Below are 22,200 nucleotides of genomic sequence, written 5' to 3'. Positions count from 1 at the left end.
TAAAGGGTGCAGGAGTCTCATTACATTTGCAAAAGGCATTTCTGAAACAGAGGAGATTTTATCTGTGCTTCTACGCAATGTTCAATTTTTATTTCCCTTTCAGATTCACTTAGGACCAAAATACAAAAGTGGCTAGATGGAAACAAAAAACATATTAAAAAAAAAAAAGAGGCGGAAATCAATAGTTCTTGCTATTAAATATTCCCCCCATCAGATCTGGCATGCTTCGATCGGTCTAGCATTTCTCAGGCCTACAGGCCAATTCATTTCTGAACGTCTTGCAAAATTACAGCTTGCATTTTTCAAAACTGGTCCTTAATCTCATTTTGTGAATGCAGCCCAGGAGAAAAACACGAACGGGAGACAGAGAGTGGAAGACAGAGAGAGAAATAATAATAATAATGGAGCTAGTGAAAGATCCGGGAAGTCTACCCTCAATATTACTTTTGTACATGAGCGGATTCATTTGTCAGCCCAGTATCCAATACCGAAGTTCTGTTTTATTTGTTGTAGCATTATCTCAGTATTAGAGGAAATGGAGTGTGATGTCCCTATGGGATGGGACTTCACACTCCATATATATAATATATATGTGATTTCACAATATAAATAAGCTCAAGTATTCTACACGATAGAGAATTGTATGTAAAGGTCACACTGGACATTTAACTTGCCACTGATACTTTTGACCTTAATATATACCTTTGTTATCCATTTACATTACTTATAAAACTCCTTTTTCTGGCAAATAGTTCATTTGTCTGCTTCAATTTTATGCATACCATATGCAGTGAGATCAAAATGCTAGCCAGTCTGCAGGAATATGGCACCTTTTCACCCACACACAGACACACGCACACACACAAGCACATAGAGATAGAGCAGATTTGGGTGTACTTTGTAACATGTTATTGTAATTTGATTACAGTTACTGATGTCAATAAAATTATGTTACTTGAGTTACTAAACAATATTAAGTAAAATAATTTTTAAAATAAATCACGTTTTGCCCCGAAGATTTATTTCTTTAGCCCCGGATAATTCTCCACTTGGAGCGATTTGTCACTATGTAACTGAATGTCAGTAAAAGAAGACGGCGGTGTTGTAATTTTATATCTTCAGTGAACGGAGGCAAGACCAATCAGACAGGGTTTACAGGAAAATACGTGGAAACACTCGTGTCTTATTGGTGACAGATCTCAATTCTGCCAAACGCTAGCTCACACAGTCAATGTGAGGAAAAATGGATATATGCTGATTTTTTTTTTTTTTTTTTTAACTAGTAAATGGGTTGAAACAGAAACACTAACATCCTCTCATTCTGAGCAGGAAAACAAGCTGTGTGAATGTCTATATGAGTTCCAGTTTACGTGAACATGATACTGTATGAGCAGAGCATAAGGAAATATAATGTACTCTGCATGGCACTGTAGCAGCTAAACCCATACAGTGATAGCTTAGCTGTGCCACCCCTTGGCTAGTGACACCAGACTAGCCTAGTTAGAAAAGTTTTATATTTTACCTGTCTGGTATTCCCACAAACAGTGACAACACCCAAGGCAAGTGTTATGATAAATCCAACTCTTTCTGATCATGTCATATATTTAATGTCATACATACATGTAAAAGTACAGAAAGAACTATGAGTTTCACTTTGTAGTGGATTTTTGTAGGTTTGATAGGTTTGGAAAGTAACGTGAAAGTAAAGTAGTTAGTAATCTGATGACTTTTTACATGCAGTAATCAGTAATGTGATCAGATTACAATTTTAAAGTAGTAATTAGTCATCTGTAGTGGATTACTGTTTTTGAATAACTTACCCGACACTGAGGTGCAGAAAAAAATCCCAGCAGAACACTCACTCACTTTCAGTAACTGCTTTATCCTGGTCAGGGTAATAGTGGCTCCAAAGCCTATCCCAAGAACACTGGGCATGAGGCATTAATACACCCTGGACAGGACACAAGACCATTGCAGGGCATTTGCCTTTTTATCTTTGATAAACTCAGACCTGCTTAAAATGTCCACTGATTCTTCTTTATTTACTTTCTCACTTTCTCTCTCTCTCTCTCTCTCTCTCTCTCTCTCTCTCTCTCTCTCTCACTATCTCTCTTAGGCTTGTAAAGCTCAATCTGTCTCTTGCCCTCTTACAACACTGATGAGCATCTCCCAGTCCGTGCCCCCATCAAACCAAGACTGAGGCAACTGACAAGGACCTTTCGCCACATTTCAGAAGACACCTTTAACTCCAGGACCTCAGTTTATTTTGCCCAGCACCATCATAATTTACCCATCTCTGCCCCATCCACCCCCCCCCCCCCTTCCTCTTTCTCTCTCGCTTTCCCTTCTTACTCTTTTCCTGCTCTGTCTTTCTGTCTTATATCACTGGACACTGTCATGGATGCTACTGCCTGAATGAACTCTCACTGGATAAGGATGTACCGGATGGGGGAAAAGCAATTAGACTTTCCAATGTATTTTATTTGTCTCTGGTTAAAGAGTACTGTACGACTTTGTTTACTAATGTAAGGCGAGGATGTAAGGCGTGTTTAGTCTGACGTGACTGTGGTTTCTTAGGGCAAGGTGGTAGCCAAAAGCCTTCAAAGTTTAAAGTCAAATCTCTGGAGTCTTTATTTTTTGTTTTGGTTTTTATTGCGTTAGTTGTTATGAAGTGGAATATATCTTTATAGTAACGGTGTGAAATGGTGGGGGGTACACTATATATATATTTTATTTTTTACCATTGTACAAATTTATTGATTAACTTATGTAATTTGACTGCAGTCAATCCCCTCCCAAATAAAAGACAAAAAACTGTATCTTTTTGCATATTTTAGACACTGTTTCAGTGCTGTTGATGTATTTCTTCTTTTTCATGTATTAACTCCAATTTTTTTTTCTTCCAAGAATGTTTAGTTGAATCTGGAGTCCTAAACTGGTTTGCAGACTGGTTGTCTGTCTAACCTGTGTTTTCATGGCTCTGTTGGTATGACACTTGTCTCGGCATCCCCTCGTCTTCTGCAGAGAGCCAAACAAGGCTGTCGGTTTGTCGGTTCGTATTTTGCGCTTGTGAGAAGTGGATCAAAAAAAAAAAAGAAAGAAAAAAAATAACAAAATGTTTGTGGATTTGTGGGAAAGACCCCTTAAGTCCCTATAAAGCAAAGTAAACAATGACGTTATGAATGAGTTATGTGTGTCTTTTGCACTAATTTAATAAAGCCGTTACTGTACTTCCCACCACTTTGTTTTTATTTTATTTTATTTATTTATTCAAGGTCAGATTGAGGTATCTTAGTGCAGAGCAGGTACTTCGTCTCCGAACCAGCAGCATGAAATATGAGTGCACTCACGTTGTAACGCTGAAAAGCAAATAGATCCTAATGGTGAGGTAATGGGTTGAAAATGAATAGATTCCACGGGGAGAGCCATCACAGCTTTGTTGAACAATTGCAATTTTATGTTAACGTGCCAGGCCTCCGAATAAAGCTCAGCTCTCTGATTAGTCCTTATCATGCTGAAAGAGTCACCAGGAAGCAGTTGAACTACACACATAGACACAGAACTGCAACATCAATGCACCACACGTGGAACACAATGAAAAAACCATGTCCAGGATGCATGTATTGCCATTTATTATGATGTTTCTGAAGCTTATGATTTTCTTCATGTTGTACATTGATTGTTTACACTGTTGATAAAGGACTCCTGGTATTTCAGAACAATTGAATTTGTATATTTTCTTTTGCTCGTAGTTACACTACAATGAAATTACAGTTCTTTATAGCTAGTTTTCAGAGCCACTGTGGTGTTTGAGGGACAGTTTTGCCAAACCTGACTGGAATCAGAAACAAGGAAAAAAAAAAAAGCCCACCGTGATTTGGTCCCTTAACCTACCAAGCTACTATTAAAATATGCGGCATACCCCCAATCTGTATCACATTATTGCGTTTTACTTTTTCACAGTTCTCTCCTCTTTACAATAGCAGGCTCATTTTGAATTCCCCCTCATTTTGTGCTCCATCAATTCTTAATCACACTGTGTAAATAATAGAGCCAGAGACTTTTTCAGCTAAAGTTATACAGTCTCCGGCCTGTCTCGAAAATAATTCTCCATGGGAGAACAAAACACACATCATTTCTGTATGGGAACAGTGGTAAGCTGACTTTAAATCAATAAATGATCATGGTACATCATTAGAATCAGAGTAATGAAACATAATTGGGACATGGCTTTGATTCTGATCACTGCAAGCAATGAAAGAGAGCCAGCTTTATGAAATGTTCATGCTCAGATCTGCTCAGAGGCTACAGGGATGGCTGAAGCATAATTCCTTCTAAGATCTGCCCCTGGCTGATGAACAGAAATTTAGGACTTTTCACTGGTGGTGACAGTCTCATGTGGTTAACTATTTATGATTCCTTATGGGATTGTTATTTGTATTTTATTATATGGTTAGTTACAATGTGTTACATGTAGTATACATATATGTATACCACTAAATATAGCTCTATTCCATTCTGGAGGCAGCCTTAGTGGCCACATTCTTCAACGGTGCCTGTCTCATTTGACATCACATTGAACAAAAGTTTCGCTTAGAATGTATTGTGGTCACCTACCCTACATCATACGTTTAAAGCACTAAATGCATACAGTGCTGTGAAAAAGTTTTTTTTGTGTGTGTGTGTGTAGCTCTCATATTAAATAGTACAACATAAAACAACCTGAGTAAACGCACAGTACAGTTTTTATTTATTCATTTATTTTATTAAAGCAAAAGAAAGTGATCCTACACCAATCACCAACGTGAAACACTAATTGCCCCTTAAACTTAAAATATGGTTGTGCCACTTTTAGCAGCAATAACTGCAACCAAACATTTCTGATAACTGGAGATCAGTCTTTCTCTTACTTCTAGGATTTGGACTGACTTTCAACTTACGGACTGAAGACCGGACATCTCCTTTAGGATTTTCTGGTAGAGAGCAGAAGTCATGTTTCCCTCAATTGTTGCAAGTTGCCCAGGCCCTGAAGCAGTAAAGCATCCCCACACCATCACACTTCCACCACCATGCTTGACCATAGAAATGATGTTCTTTTTGTGGAATTCGGTGTTTGGTTTACGCCAGATGTAACAGGACCTTTGTCTTCCAAACAGTTCTGCTTTCGACTCGTCAATCCACAGAACATTCTCCCAAAAGGTTTGAGGATCATAAAAGTGTGTTTGGGCAAAATTCAGATGAGCCTTAATGTTCTTCTGGGCTAGCAGTTGTTTTTGCCTCACCACTCTTCCATGGATGCCATTTTTGCCCAGTGTCTTTCTGATAGTTGAGTCATGAACATTGACCTTTATTGATGCAAAAGAGGCCTGTATGTTTTTCATGTTGTCCTTGGTTCTTTTGTGACTTCCTGGATGAGTCGTCGCTGTGCTCTTACGTTTTCACACAGGCCCTTTTTTGCTTCGATCAGTAACATTATCATTTAAAAGTATACTTTGTGTTTACTCAGGTTGCCTTTGTTTTATCTTAGATTACACAAAAACAGAAGAAATCAGAAGAAATACTTTTTCACAGGACTGTACCAGTTGCTTATTCACTACTTGTTAGTCTATTTGTTTACCTGAAGATAGTTAAGATAAAATTTAAATTAAAACAGAATGCAATGATTTGCAAATCTCATAAACCCATATGTTATTCACAATAGGACATAGAAAACATATCAAATGTTTAAACTGAGTAAATGTACCATTTTAAGGAAAAAATAAGGTCATTTTTATTTTGATGATTGCAACATGTCTCAAAAAAGTTGGGAAGGGGCAACAAAAGCTGGAGAAGTAAGTGTTGCTAAAAAGCAACAGCTGGAGGTTAATTGGCAACAGGTCAGTAACATGATTGGGTATAAAAAGAGTAACTTAGAGTGGCAGAGTCTTTCAGAAGTAAAGATGGGCAGAGGTTCACCAATCTGCCAAAAACTGCATCTACAATTTGTGGAACAATTTCAGAATAATGTTCCGCAACCTAATATTGTGAAGACTATGAACATCTCATCATCTACAGTACATAATATCATCAAAAGATTCAGAGAATCTGGAGAAATCTCTGTGTGCAAGGGACAAGGGTGAAAATCAATATTGCATGCCCGTGGTCTTCGGGCCTTCAGGCAGCACTGCAGTAAAAACAGGCATGCATGACTCTGTAATGGAAATCACTGCATGGGCTCAGGAACACCTCCAGAACTCACTGTCTGTAAAGACAGCTCGCCATGCCATCCACAAATGCTGCTAAAGCTTTATCATGCAAAGAAGAAGCCATATGTGAACATGATCCAGAAACACTGCCGTCTTCTCTCGACCAAAGCTCATTTAAAATGGACAGAGGCAAAGTGGAAAACTGTTCTGTGGTCAGACGAATTGAAATTTTTAATTCTTTTTGTAAACCATGGAGGCTGCATCCTCTAAACTAAAGAGGACTAAAGAGGAGCGGGACCATCCGGCTTTTTATCAGCGGTCAGTTCAAAAGCTTGCATCTCTGATGGTATGGGGATGCATTAGTGCCTACGGAATGGGAAGCTTTTACATCTGGAAAGGCACCATCAATGCTGAAAGGTATATACAGGTTTTAGAGCAACATCTGCTTCTATCCAGATTCCAAAGCAAAGCAAAGCAGCTTTACAGAAATCTAGCCCTGCAGCCCAATTGGCATAAATATACTATGTACTAAAAGTATGTACTCTTTTTGTGAAGAAAATGTACATACTTTTGAGTGTGCATTAAAATAGTATGCAAGTATCGGGACATACTAACACATCATGTGAGGGAACCCGGAAGAGAACACTGTCACCTTGAGAACACTCCTTGTCAGCTGTACATTCATTATTCCTTATATAATTTATACTATACTGTTTAATTTAACGTTCCCTTGATTTATTTTTCCAAACTTCATTTACACCTCTCTAAAATGCATCCTTGAGTTTGGCAAAGCAAATCATCACAAAACTCCTCCTCTCTCATGCAAGGAGTTGTGGGCAATATTTGCTGAAAAAGTGTCCCAGGATCCACACTTCACAAATCCATTGGAAATAGTAGACCATCCGGGTACCTTTGGGATACTCATTTCAACATACTGTGATTTGGGACACACTAATTCTAATCTTGGATATTATTTAGTATGGATAGTATGCCAATTGGGATGCAGGGTAGGTCTAGATCTAGATCTCTAATGAATACGTCAGGGGTGATATTGGGAAGGAAAAATGGATTATCGTCTGGTTTGGTAGATAGCAACATGTATAAAACAATAAAAGTAGCCCTATAGCAGAGCCTTGTGGAACACCTACAACCACATTACTTTTCTATGCACGGAGAAGTCACCATACTGTATAACAGCATTACATTAGTTAGTTCAGTTCAACTGGAATCTATTTTATCTATATTGCACTTTTAATCTTACAAAGCAGAACTTACAGAACTCCAAGTGTAGATATAATAAAGTGACAGTGGCAAAGGAAAACTCCCCGAGACAAGATGAAGAGAGGACCAAGAGTCATAATGGGAATCTATCATTTTCTGTGTGACCCTGAATAGTTGGATTATACATCATTACAGTATAGTCATATAGAGAAAATGCAAACAGTTATTTCACATGTTAAATACTTACTTGTCAGAAGGTCCAGACTCCCAAACCTCACTCTTGTAACTGCTCACTTATATTTCATAGTATAATATCCTTAATCATGATTAACCGAAGAATCAGATGGGATTTTAGGGGGTTCATTTTCGCAATGAAAGCCTTCTGATAATCTCTTATCTCAAATATGCCTGTTAGTTACAAAATAAGCAATTCACTTTCATTATTTTATCAACAGTTTGGTCCACCATGTTTGTCAAATCTTCGGATTCAGGGAACTGATTTATGGGATCATGCATTGATGTCTTTGAAACTAGTTGACACGCAGGGCTTCATATACCAGCAACCTTCCAAATAGGACAGCTTTTATCTAAGTAGTCTGCAAATGCTGCCCTAAAATACTGTCTACCTAGGGGCCAACCTTCTGATTGGAATGCAGTGCACATGGTATTGACCCACTTCTGTACAGTAGTTTTATATTGTGTGGTATATACTCCATGGGTTTTATATGCTTAGTTCCGGAATGTAACTGGGAAGTGACAGTCCACTTCTCTGTCATCAAGGACACTGTCACTTTTCAGTCCACTGATTTGTAGCATGGAGGAATCTCCCTCCCTCTATCCCTCTTTCATAGGTGACTTAGTGCGGATTTGTCTCCCCTGGCCTGTGAAATCCTTTGTGAGCACCCACCCTTAAGATGATAGAGAAAGTCAAGCCTCTCTCATTACTGACCGATCTACTCTGTGTTTTACAGGCACACGTACACCTGAAACATCCACTGCCGACCGACATTCCCTGACTGTTCTTTTCTATATATTCAGATCATTGTGAATATATGTATTCGTTGCCTATTGTGAAATATGTGATGTAAGCAAAATGTAGTGCAGTGGAATTTACAGTTAAAGACTCAAGAACCAGATATGATGCATGTAGACCAGGAGTCAAGAGATACAATCAATTGAAGAAAAATTTACTGAAGAATAGTTTGTAGTTTCATCAGCAGAAGTCAGCTTCACACTCACGAAGGATTTCGTAGGCTGCTCTGTGTACACACTGACTGGATGGATCAACAATTAGACTTTCACACAATCACTATGCTAGACATTACATCAGGTTGAATGACTCTAATTGGTTAAGGCATAGATAAATGTAGAAAATTTCCATATATGGCTGTGAGAAGAATATCTCCATCGATTATCTGGACATCAGTCACATCCTGGTTTAGGCACAACGTGAATCACTGAGGTCATCAATCTGAGTTTTTACGCTATGACCAGGAAACTTTTCCCCAAACATACTGATTAGATATACTTTCTCTCAGTAAGAGAACAATATCAATATTCATCATTATTCTCTAGTGATGTAAAGTAAATGCTTTAACTAAGAATAGTAAATCTTGAAGAAGCAATTCAAATCATTTATTTTGAAAAAGAAATGATTAATAACTCATCAAATCATTACAAATGGTCAATAGTCTGCATTTATATAGCACTTTTTTATCCTTACAAAGTGCTTTTCACTGTCTCATTCATTCATTCTCACACACTAATAGTAGCAGAGCTGCCATGCAAGGTGCTAGCTTGCCATCAGGAGCAACTTGGGGTTCAGTATCTTGCACAAGGTCACTTCGGTATGTGGAGTCATGTGGGCCAGGAATCAAACCGCCAACCCTACGATTAGTGGACAACCCGCTCTACCACCTGAGCCACAGCCGTCAACGGATATATAACTATTTTATTTTTTAAGACTCCCGGGATTTCAGAATCCACCCTTCAGTGGGAATTTTTATTTTACCTGCTTTCTGACTTAAAAAAGTGTCACCATGTGTTTTTGTTATCACTAGGTGAGACATTAGAAAGGTGACACCACCAAGTGCTACAGCTCAGTCTGTGTGTGTGTGTGTGTGTGTGTGTGTGTGTGTGTGTGTGTGTGTGTTTAGCGTGACTAACTGAGTACACACACTGTTCACATCTGTCTCACTTTGCTGGCAACAAGTTAATAAAAAGCAGTTCATCTCCGGACATTAAAAAATGGACATAGGAATCATGATTGCTCATCCTCCTAACATCCTGACAGCTCCTGCTTCTGTTTTTCTACATCTTTTTTCCTCTTCTCCTAGCTCTTTCTTTCCCTGACTTCTGCTGTTTATATATATATATATATATATATATATATATATATATTTTTTTTTTTTTTTTTACAGTAGTTGCACGTGAGTATTTGTACACTATGCATACACTCTCTAAAAAGAGGTTAAATATAGAATGGGGTTCTTATGTAAATCCTTGAAACAAACGTTTCTCTTTTTAGAGAGGGTTCCAAGTACTCATTGACCACATTATTAGGAACACCAGTATGAAACATGTATCAGAGATATGATTCTAGTGTGGTTGTTGGTGCCACAAATGGGGATTTCAGATACTGTTGATCTCCTGGGATTTTCACTTATAGCAGTCCCTAGATTTTACACAGAATGGTGCAAAAAAAATGTAAAAATCATCCTGCGAGCAAGAGTTCTGCCAGTGTGAGCGTGAGAGAGGTTAGAGGAGAATAGCCAAATTGGTTCGAGCTGACAAGAATGCTATAGACAGTCAAATAACCACTCTGTACTACTGAGATAAGTTAAAAAGCATTTCAGAATACACAACACATCAAACTTGGTAGATAGGCTACAACAGCAGAAGACCACATTGGGTTCCAGGGTTCTAGTCTTATCAGCAAAGAACAGGAATCTGAGGTCACTGGATAGTTTAAAAAAAAAAAAGAAAGAAAGAAAGAAAAGAACATCTTTAACTGTCCAGTTTAAAGGTGATCAACCAGAATATTTTGATGTTACAACAGACATAACTTCTCAACTACACACACACTCACACACACACACACACATTTAAGCTACAGGTTCCCAACCATGGCCACAAAGTACCCCCTGTTCTGAACATTTCATTGTTTTCTCTGTTCCCAACATACCTGATTGAACTAATCAGCTAATTAACAGTGGGTGTGTGAGAGCAGGGAAAACATGCAGGACAAGAGGTACTCCAGTACTTGGATTAGGAACCTGTGCATGTTGAGGTATAAATCTTCATACGTACGTTCATTGTAGGGATGTAACCCAATACAAATACTGTACATCATTCAGAAATGAACAGATAGATACGAATAGGACATGCACTATTTTATAGAAAGCTTGTCAGAAATGTTTACAGGGCAGCTGGTTGAGACAATAAGTCATGCAAGAAAAGGAGGTTTATACTTTTATGAGACTGTGAGCAAGAGATCAAATATAAAGCTCGAGGAACAAAAAACGCATTAATTAACATGAATGTGCCCATTCATTCAGTGTTCCTTCATTCATCCTTAGTAACTGCCCAGTCAAGGTTGCGGTGGTTTAATTTTGGCTACTAGGGTTGTTGTTTCTTTTTCATATTTTGGGAATAGAACCAACTCAATTAGTATATTAAGTTACAAATGTGAGGTGGCTGTGGCTCAGGTGGTAGAGCGGGTTGTCCACTAATCGTAGGGTTGGCGGTTTGATTCGCGGCCCACATGACTCCACATACCGAAGTGTCCTTGGGCAAGACACTGAACCCCAAGTTGCTCCCGATGGCAAGTTATAGTTAAGCTCTGCTACCATTGTTGTGTGAGTGTGTGTGTGAAGGGGTGAATGAGACACAGTGTAAAGCACTTTGGATAAATGCGCTATAGAAGTGCAGACCATTTACCATTTAAAAAATACCGCAAGCAGGTATAAAACAAAACAAACAAAAAAACACCAAGAAAAAAAAAAGTTTGATAAACAATGTTGAAAATATGTGTGTATGCGCAGCTGTCTGAGAATAATTGTTTCTGCAGCGTTCCTGAGGAAATAGGAAGTAAGAATATCACACACCTGTGTGTTTTTTCATTTAGTTGACAACCCAGAACCCACAGAGCCCTTTACTATGGGTGTGAGTTTGTGACGCAGATATCTCTTTCCCTCTGTCCCCATTTAGACTTTATCTATCACTAGTGGCAACGAGCATGTGTCTGCAGGGTTTAAGCTTTTATCTGTCTCTGCACTCACATTTATATGATCCTGCCCTCTATCTGGACCTCTGAATCACCACATCTCGATCTGAAAATGCAGAAACACTATTCTCTAGCATGAATGAGCACTACCTGCACCTGAGCTTGGTCTCCAAAAGGACATTTCATCGAGTCGAAGACAGGCAAGAACAAGAAAGAGAGAGATGACTCCACACCTCTTAGAATATTGTTCTAGTGGGCAGAATTCCATTCTCACCGAGAATGTGTTAGCTGGGACTTTCTTTCGTACAATATTTTTTTGTTGTTGTTTTTTTTAAGTGTGCTTGCGTAGGCACCCTGTTCCGTAGCGCTGCCTCGGTGTTTCTTCTATCTCAGACAAGTGTAGACATGGTCTTCCATCTCTCTGTGTCAGCCACCACCCACATACACACACATGAGCTGGAGGTAATTATGGAGAAGGGAAGTGCGTCAACACTTTTGTGTTATGTGGAGTGCAGGATCCTGTGGTGGAATGGCGCAGCCTCATGAATAATTGATGACAGGCATCTCATTATCTGCTTGCCTGGGAAGAGCAAGCCAGCCAATCAGCAAACCCCCAGGATAGCGACTACCACTTTTCCACAACAAATACCAACACAATGACATGCCAATGCACAATTTCATGTACTCATATAGTGTTACTATATTTTGTTGTGAGTAACTTTAACCAGATAACACGCTGACCAACAGTCAGACCAGCAAGAAAAAAGACTGTGACGTACATGATTGCAGCATCAATAACTAGCAACACACACAATCCATCACTGAGACACACTTCATCAAGCGGCTTTGCACTATCACCTTATCAGTAGCGAAGAGGAGATTAAACCAACTGCAAGGATTTAATTAGATGTCCAGGTAAGTCTGATTCCTGGGAACTAATAACGGATAAAGGTATATCGTGCCTCTCTACACTAAGAAACTGTCAGCACACTGGCTTACCCATATTATTACACACATACACAGAAACACACATAAAACTACTCTGACACATAGGTGAGTGGCAGTGAGTAAAAAAAGTCTAACTGACTACTTGGCAGAGAAAATTATTTCCTGTCAGTTTATGCCCAAGACCCAAGCTTTCTTCAGTGGATAATCTCACTTGGTTATTATAGAGTTACTATAGAGTTCTGCTGCTGTAATCATAAACACTGTCCTATGTTCATCCCAGTATTCATATTAATAATATGCTTATACTGAACATCCCTTCAACACATTTAGGACTCTTTTAATTTATAGCATACTGTTGTTCATAATCCCACTATCCGGTGTTACCCAGACTACAATGGGTTCCCTTTTCGTTCTGGTTTCTCTCAAGTTTTCTTCCTCATGAGAGTTTTTTTCAGGGAGTTTTTCCTTGTTACTTTCACAACTGGCTTGCTCATTAGGTATCTAAATATACATCTACATATACCAAGATTTATGTAAAGATGCTTTGTGACAATGTCTAATGAATAGTGGATTGAAACAAGGATCTAAAGAAAAAAGTACAGACTATGATACTGCCACTATTTTATAGATTATGTTTAGGTATTGGGATAGGCATTATTAGATGGACATAAACATCAATAGACCTAGGGTTAGACTATTTTTACTTGTCTCCATTAATTTGGCAACATCTACTGTTAGATGATTGAGAAACATCTGCAATACAATTGCTCATCCATTTACTTTTAGAAAGTGAAACGTAGCATTATATTATGGAAAATGTTAATTAAATAGTGGCTTTATTATACTTGTAGCTATTATTATAGTAGCACTTGTAATCAGCCTGTACAATTATGCTTTTCTGATTTTGTGATTTGTGAAGTGATATAAATTGGGAATGTGCATGCTAAGAGCTATATAGTGTAAGGGAAATTGGTCAAAAAATAAATATTTTCCTAACAGCATGAGGCAACATCTGCATGCAAATCACAGAGGTATCTAGAGTAAAAACACCAAACCACAACACAACAGGTAAAAAAAAAATTATGTAGAAAAACACTTGATTATCCAGACAGAAGATAAAATCACAGTAGAGCACCTCCAAATGATGGAATTATCCCAGGTCCCCATGCCATTTGAATAGGGCTATTGTTGGAATCTGACCAAAAAAAAGGAACAAATCCTTTGTGGTCTCACAAATTATGTCAAAGTATGTCAACTTTCTTTGGCTACAATTCATGCACATGTTTTTACAAGGATGTACAACAATGGACCACACCTATTCATAGCTGTGTCCATGGTAACAATGATCATCAGACTAGAGGTTTTTACATAGAAATGGAAGACATGATTTCATGCTCACAATACCATTTGTGGTCTATGTAAGCTGCAACATAAAAAAGGCTGTCTCCTCCAACCTCGTGCCCCCCCACCAACCACCAAAACATGAGACTCAAGCAGAAATATTAGCCAATAGTTTAGGATAGAATTTTTTTCAGGGGATGATCACACCTCAAAACATCTATAAACAAAACAATGAACTCTTAACTTACCTGTTAAATTACTACTTCCTGGCTAATGTCAGTTTCATGTGATATGTACAAATACAGAGGTATTTGACTTGGTAATAGAAATGGTAAGATAGACTTTAAAACATACAGATGCAAAGAATAGGGGTTCTGGTTGGCAATGGAGCAAAAAACAGGAGGAGCCACAAATCACTTCTATGCTGGTCCAGTCGGCTACATGCTCTTCATCAGCACACCTATAATTGATTTGATAACTGATAATAGCTGTTTCTATGGTAACAATGAAAATCAGACTAGAAGTTTACACATACAATATCCTTAAGTGGTTATAGTTGTGATTACATTGTTGCTAGGCAACTGGGAATCATGGCTCCTAAACATTGGACTAGCTAAAAATTGAGGTCAGAAATTTAGCTAGCTAGCTTTAATGGGGATGGTGTAAAAGGCATACTATCTGTGGAAACAAAAATGTCAGAAAACATTTCCCACAGACGTATCGATAAACTACTAAGAAAAAGCTCCACACAGCTAAAATTACACTCAGCAGCAACCACTGATCAAACCTTCAATGACACATCAACATTGCAGCACAACATTGCAGCACAACTCATGAACCAAAAAAAATAGTATGGCCAGCTCATATGGAATATTCTTTTTTATTAATATTAATTTGAACTTGGCTGATAAGAAGTTTTCTAGCTATAGATTTAGATAATTTCCATCAAGTTTAGAATTTTATATTATTCAGATATTTGTTTGTGTGTGTATATATATATATATATATATATATATATATATATATATATATATATATATATACACACACCGGGGTGCACCATGGTTAGCACGTTTGCCTTACACCACCAGGGTTGAGGGTTTGATTCCCATTGCTGTCCTCTGTGTGCATGTTCTCCCCGTGCTTTGGAGGTTTCCACGGACATGCATTGTAGGCTGATTGGCATGTCCAAAAGTGTCTGTAGTGTATGAATTGGTGTGTGAATGTTTGTGTGATTGTGCCCTGTGATGGATTGGCACCCAATCCAGGGTGTCCCCCACCTTGTGCCCCATGCCCCCTGGGATAGGCTCCAGATTCCCCGCAAGCCAGTAAGGATAAGCAGTACAGAAAATTGATGGATGGACATATGGATGGATGGGTGGATGGACGGATACATACACCCCATATAAGTAGTAAAATAAAAGAAAAAGCTTGTGACAAGAGTAGAACAGAGTGACAGGTGAAATAGTGTAATTCTGGTACAAAATCGACTAAAATCACCTCCATGATAGATCTGTTGAAATTCTGAGTGGGAAGCTTTTCTCTCAGCAGGGATGAGTGTCAATGGAATAACTTCTCTAGCCATTAGTCTCATTTATAAGAGTGAGTTAATCAAGGTTATCTGCTGAAATGTGCTGCAGGCTGCAGTCTCACAAATCCACACTTGCTTTAAATGGTTGTATTAACAGACCTTTATCTGCTTAAAATTTTAATTGAAAATTCTCATTATTGATCTCTTTTCTCTGTATAATTCATATCTCTTGCTCTCACTCAAGTTTGTCTTGCAGGTTTGATTACAGCATACTTACCATGCTTTAAGTGTGTTCAAATTAAAACACTCACAGTTGTACTTATGTAAGAACTAATGCTTATAGTGGGCCGGTAGTCGCTGACATGCACTACCGGAACTTCCATGTTAGCTCTTTTAGAGCACTGTAAGTTTTCTTTACTACTTCTACCACCACTACTACTACTGTAACAACTACTTTTACTACTACCACCACTGCTACCACCATGCCTACTACTACCAATACTTTAACTACTATTACTAATACCACCACCACTAAGACCACCACACCACTACTAACACCACCACCACCACCACTACTGCTACTACTACCAATACCACCACCACCACTACTACTACTACAACTACTATTATTATTATTATTATCACCACCACTACAACTACTACTACTACCATTACCACCACCACCACCACTACTACTACTACTACTACTACTACTACTACTACTATTATTATCACCACTACAACTACTACTACCATTACCACCACCACTACTACTACTACTACTACTACTGCTGCTACTATGATTACTAACACCACCACCACTACTACTACTACCACAACAACAACTATTACTACTATTAGTATTACTACCATTACCACCACCACTACTACTACTATTATTATTATTATTATTATCACCACTACAACTACTACTACTACCATTACCACCACCACCACCACTACTACTACTACTACTATGATTACTAACACCACCACCACAACTACAACTACTACTACTATTATTACTACCATTACCACCACCAGCACTACTATTACTACTACTACTGTACTACTACTACTATGATTACTAACACCACCACCACAACTACAACTGCTACTAATACTATTACTACTATTACCACCACCAGCACTACTACTACTACTACTGCTACTGTACTACTACTACTATTACTACCATTACCACCACCAGCACTACTACTACTACTACTAATACACTACTACTACTATGATTACTAACACCACACCACCACAACTACTACTACTAATACCACCACCACTACAATTACTACTACTGTACTACTACTACTACTACTATGATTACTAACACCACCACCACAAGTACTACTACTAATACCACCACCACTACAACTACAACTACTAGCATTACCACCACCACCACTACTACTACTACTACTGTACTACTACTACTATGATTACTAACACCACCACCACAAGTACTACTACTAATACCACCACCACTACAACTACTACTACTACTATTACTACCATTACCACCACCACCACTACTACTACTACTGTACTACTACTACTACTATGATTACTAACACCACCACCACAACTACAACTATTACTACTACTAATACCACCACCACTACAATTACTACAGCTACTACTGCCACTACTACAAACCACACATATGTTAACGTTAACTAACTAACTAACCAATGAATGGGATTAGCCTAGTTCAATAGCTAGTGTGACATCGGACCAAAGGTACATGCCCAAAAGAGGAAGAACACTCCTCGTGCAACTGCCGCTGGGGTGCTGAAAGAACCTAGTGTTTCGGACAGTATCAAAGTGTGGCTGAAAAGCAGGGCGGTCCAAACCACACACGGCTGGTGATCGCTGAATGCAGCAGTGGTTTTCACCCATCCAGGAGACAGCGGCAGAGTATAAAAGGGCACGCCAGGAGCAGCAAGGTGAGCAGTCTCCTCATAACAAAAATGGCTTATTCTGAGTTTCTTTGTGAACTCTTTCAGAAGACTCTGCCGATAAGGACGACAATGCTCCCTGGCTGCCCACCATCGCTGCCCCCTCCATGGATGTTTTCCCCCACATGGGAACCCTGCCACAACGCTGTACAGCTTCCTCTCTCACAAGGATATCAACTGGGAAGAGGGATCATCAGACCACGATCAACACAGCCCTCACTCCCTTCACCCCTTTCCTTCACGCTGCCTTTCTATTTTTTTGGTTTTGTAAATAAAACGTGTCTATCCATAATTGCCAAGAACTTTATTGTACTTTTGACAGACATTTAAAAGAAAAAAAAGATTTAATCATAAAAAGATAAGGGTTTAAGTATCTCCTGGAGGTTTAACTGTCACTGTAATACTTATTGCATTCTGCAACATCTGAGTAGTCACCTGCCTGAAAGATAATGATAATTGTCAAAACCGAATGTCATGCACCTGAGGGAAACCACGCTTCGGCAGAAAGGAGTCAGAATAATCTGTTTGTGATGGCAGAAGACGTGAATTATGGGTAATGTGCATGGTGGCGTGCTAGCTAATCCATGGGCTGCAAACCATTACATTCATTTAGGCAGAGTGAACAAACAGCCCTAATCCCCACCCCTTCCTTCTTTCTGAAATCCTGTGCTGTTTATATGCTTGTTCTGGCAAATAGCACTGAGGAGATTAGCATTTTTAATGCACTCGCTGAGAATAAAACTGAGTGAGAAAATCAAACAATGAGCTTTTCCATAAGCTCCATCCAAACCCTGGAGAATAGAGAGTTCTCCTTGCTAATATAGTGGTTCCTTTTGGATGGATATAACTATTTCTGCAATACATGTTTTCCTTTAAGCCTGAGCCACAAATAAACTTGATGAAAGGAGTTCATCTAATTGCATGCCATTCTTTCAGTGAATACATACAGTCAACTCCAGAATTACTGGCACAATAAACAAGTATATAAACAGAATAGTGTGTCATTATTGTATTTTTAGCTTTACCATATGGGAACAATGTTTTTTTTTTTAGTTTGTTAAAGGTAGCAATACAGCATATAATTGTTTATTAGGAGACACAATAATTGAGACACATAGCATGGTTTGGACATAAAATGCTACTTTTTTTTTTTCTTAAAGAAGAAGAAGAAGACAAAATATTTTTTTGTGACAGACCAGGAGGCATTGAACCCTCACAGTTCCAATGTCCCTTGTGATCAAGTTACTGTCTGTGAGGCGGGGCACTGATGTCAGGTGAGAAGTCTTAGTTGGTGTACAGTCTGCATTCCAATTCTTCCCAAAGGTGTTGACTGCAGTTGAGGTAAGGACTATGTGCAGGTCACTAAAGATCTTCCACTTTAATCTTGGCAAACCATGTCTTTATGGAGCTCTCTTTGTGCACAGGATCATTGTCATGCTGGGACAGGTTTGGGCCCCTTACTATGGTGAAGGAAATCTGTAATACTACAGCAAAGACATAATAGTCCCTTGTGTGCTTTCAACTTTGTGGTAATAGTTTGAGGGGAAACCCCCATATGGGTGTGATGGTCAGTTTTCCACAAACGTTTGGCCATGTAACATAGTTTCACTGTTGTAATATTGCTACGTATTAGATTTTAACCAGCCATCATTGTGAATGAATGATTTTTTTGTTAGAGAAAAGTGGGTTCTCTGTTTGTCCTTTGAGAATATTCACAGTCTAATGTTTAATGCAGCAATTAAGTGGAAATTATCCACCAGTTGTTCTATTACTTGGTATTTTACTTTTGTCTCTGCAATTGGTTTTCTTTCTTTCTTTTTTTTTCTTTTCCATTCTGGTTTATCTTCTGGGCTATGAAACATACACATGCTATACTATTAAATAAACTATGCTGCATATAAATCAGATTTATGCTATAATGCTCTATAATGCATATTAAGTTAATAATCGCATATATAATGGCCATCTTAAGCCATTTGTTTTGACAGAGTCGCTTCAAAGGTAAATTACCTGTGATCACTCTTTCCACATCACTGGTGATTTGTTAAAGTCCATCTGCACATCACAGACATAATTTCCTCGTAAAATGTTCCAAACTACACTATCTGGCACTATAATGCATCTCTTAGCTAAGCACAACAGGAGGTCATTAAATAAATTTCCATTCTGCAATTGTTGCTCTTTCACTTGGCTTGGTGTGATAGCACTGCAATATGGATTGTTTTCCACTAACAGGCGGTGAAAATAGCTGGCTCATTATTTTTAATGGGTATTTCAAATCGCTCCATTTCAGCAGCATGCAGTATTTGGCTGGCCAGCTGCACCGTGGGACTAAAGTGTGACTGTGAAAGAGTGTGTGGTGCTGAGGGAGTGCCACAGTTCTTGCTGCTGGACCTCTTATTGTGCTGCAGGGCCTAATCGGGGAAAATTTTAATTTGTTTACTTTGATAAGTGACAGTGGCCCTTGATGTGAAGGAGAAGTGGGGAAACAAGCTGGTTGAAACTTAATAGAGTTTGTGTCCGACCTTGGCCCTAGTGGCCATAGCAGACAAATTGTTATCATTTTTCAATTTAGATCAGGCAGTTAGTTAGAGAGGGTTTTTCCCCCCTTTGGTTTCCCTTGATTGCCAGATTCTCAGCTGCACTGCACCTCCTAACAAATTATATTTTCCTGTGCATTTTCCATCAAGATGATTTTTAATTAAGTCTCCTCTCTGTAGTCCCCACTGAGGGTTCTAATCAAATCATATGAGCATTCTTTCTTCCTTTGCTGGTTTGAGAAGAATCACCAGCATCTGTTTCACTCCCATGCTACGATGCCATCCTGTCACACCGACTGTTAAAATGGTATCTGTGTTGAAGCCACATATATAGTATACCCCAAACACTAAAGCAGATCAGTGCAATTAAACTCCTATCTGTGTCTATACAATAATAAACAGAATAGATTCATGCAGCTTTAAATGACACATCAACTAATTTGATGCAAAATAATAATAAGCTGGAAGTATAAGGGGTTATAATGAAGATCAGTAGCAAATCTACACAAGAGCTCTTGTTTTGATGGTTTTTTTTTTAAACATGAAACTCTTTCTTAGTTTCTCTCTCTGTCTGTCTCTCTCTTTCTCTGTCTTTGTCTCGCTCTACCTCTCTATAAAAATATAGAGAGAAATATAGAGAAAAATAAAAATAGAGAGATGGAGACAGGGAGAAAAATCTCTCAATTCATTTCAATTCAGTTCAGATCAGTTCAATTCATCTATACCGCTTATCCTAAACAGGGTCGCAGGGGAGCCTTGTGCCTATCCCAGGGAACTCGGGGCACAAGGGTGGGGGATACCCTGGACACACATTCACACACAATCGCACACTACGGACAATTTGGAAATGCCAGTCAGCTTACAGCGCATGTCTTTGGACCGGGGGAGGAAACCAGAGTACCTGGAGGAAACCGCCGAAGCACAGGGAAAACATACAAACTCCACGCACACAGGGCAGAGGTGGAATTCGAACCCCCAACCCCCTGTGCCACCCTTAGTTCAATTCACTTTACTTGTTCACAGTATTGCCAATGCATAATAGAAAGAAGAAAAAAAAGAAAGAACTGTTATTTTTAAATACCCTGTAATAAACTGTCGATCTTTGTCTCTCTGTGCCTCTCATCTCTCCCTTTGTTTCTGTCTACATCTCTCTCACGTTGTCTCTGATTCTCTCTCTCAATAGATAGATAGATAGATAGGTAGGTAGATAGATAGATAGATCGACTATCTACCTTAGTTAACCTTAATCTGCTGAGGGTCATGTTGTGCATGCATGAATACTGTACATGTTGTTCACACATTAGCATTGGACTCACCAACTGATGCGTCCTCACCAGCTTTTGCTTCAGTATCACACTTTCATGTAACAATAAATTCCTTTGCATAACCAAAAGATGCAGTCTGAGACATTGACAGCCGCATATTAGGAACTTTGTGAGTGAATAAAGAGCCTTTTTAAAGGAGAATAATTCTACTTAATATCATAAGAGCTGAAAGCATGGGAAAGTGAATATAATGGTCCATAATAATCTAAAACAGTACTGAAGGTTTAAAGAAGCAAATGGACAGAGAAAATGTGAGCAATTTGATGCCCTACTTGAAACTTTTGCAGGTAATAAATGACTCCACCTGAGATGACATTAATTTCAGCATACTTTTATTTCATACATTCTTCAGAATATCTAGTCCCGGAATACTTTCATAAATTTTAATATACTAATAGCAAGTACTGAAAACACTGATTCAGAACTTTTGCTTTATGTTCATAAAAACGAATTGGTCAAGTATATGCACCATCAAACTTGACTGAGAATTTTCAAAGTCTATAATTATATATTTTATCATAGCCACTTTTAAGCCTGCTATAAAGAACATTCAATTACATCTTATGAAAACTATTTCACAGAACTTGCTGGATTTAGAACTTTTAACTGCACTAGCTGCAATAAGAGCATTCAAAGCTGTTATACTGACTTAAATGATCCAAGCTGAATAGTAGGGTTACACCATGCCATAAAACTCTCTGAAATGTTCATTTTTGACAGTTTTGATAACACAAATCTGAAACCTCCATTTTTCATAAACTCATCTGAGGTACCTGTATGTACAGCGGCCCGTAACTTCAAAACACATTATTAATTCTAAAATGCAAGAACAAACCAGAAGACATGATAGCAAATCTAAAAAAAAAAATTAAAAAAAAAAAAAAAAAAAAAACCTACAACAAATCTGAAAA

At 38.4% G+C, this 22,200-nt stretch overlaps 1 protein-coding gene across 2 annotated transcripts in view; it reads left to right on the top strand.

Annotated features, from left to right (window-relative positions):
* cdh13 (cadherin 13, H-cadherin (heart)) overlaps positions 1 to 21,249 on the top strand; it is a 444,891-nt gene extending 423,642 nt beyond the window's left edge. Inside the window, exon 10 of one of the 2 annotated variants that reach the window (XM_053622849.1) lies at positions 17,473 to 21,249. In XM_053622849.1, the coding sequence (XP_053478824.1) occupies positions 17,473 to 17,474 (2 nt within the window). In that variant the 3' untranslated portion in view covers positions 17,475 to 21,249. Of the gene's footprint in view, positions 1 to 2,116; positions 4,183 to 17,472 lie in introns of those variants that run through there. The other variant, XM_053622850.1, reaches the window with a different exon arrangement.
* The last annotated feature ends 951 nt before the right edge of the window (positions 21,250 to 22,200 follow it).

Source organism: Ictalurus furcatus, chromosome 4 (genome assembly GCF_023375685.1).
Source record: "Ictalurus furcatus strain D&B chromosome 4, Billie_1.0, whole genome shotgun sequence".
Taxonomy (NCBI): domain Eukaryota; kingdom Metazoa; phylum Chordata; class Actinopteri; order Siluriformes; family Ictaluridae; genus Ictalurus; species Ictalurus furcatus.
The sequence above is the reverse complement of the archived record's forward strand: the minus strand, read 5'-3'. Positions and strand labels throughout refer to the sequence as shown.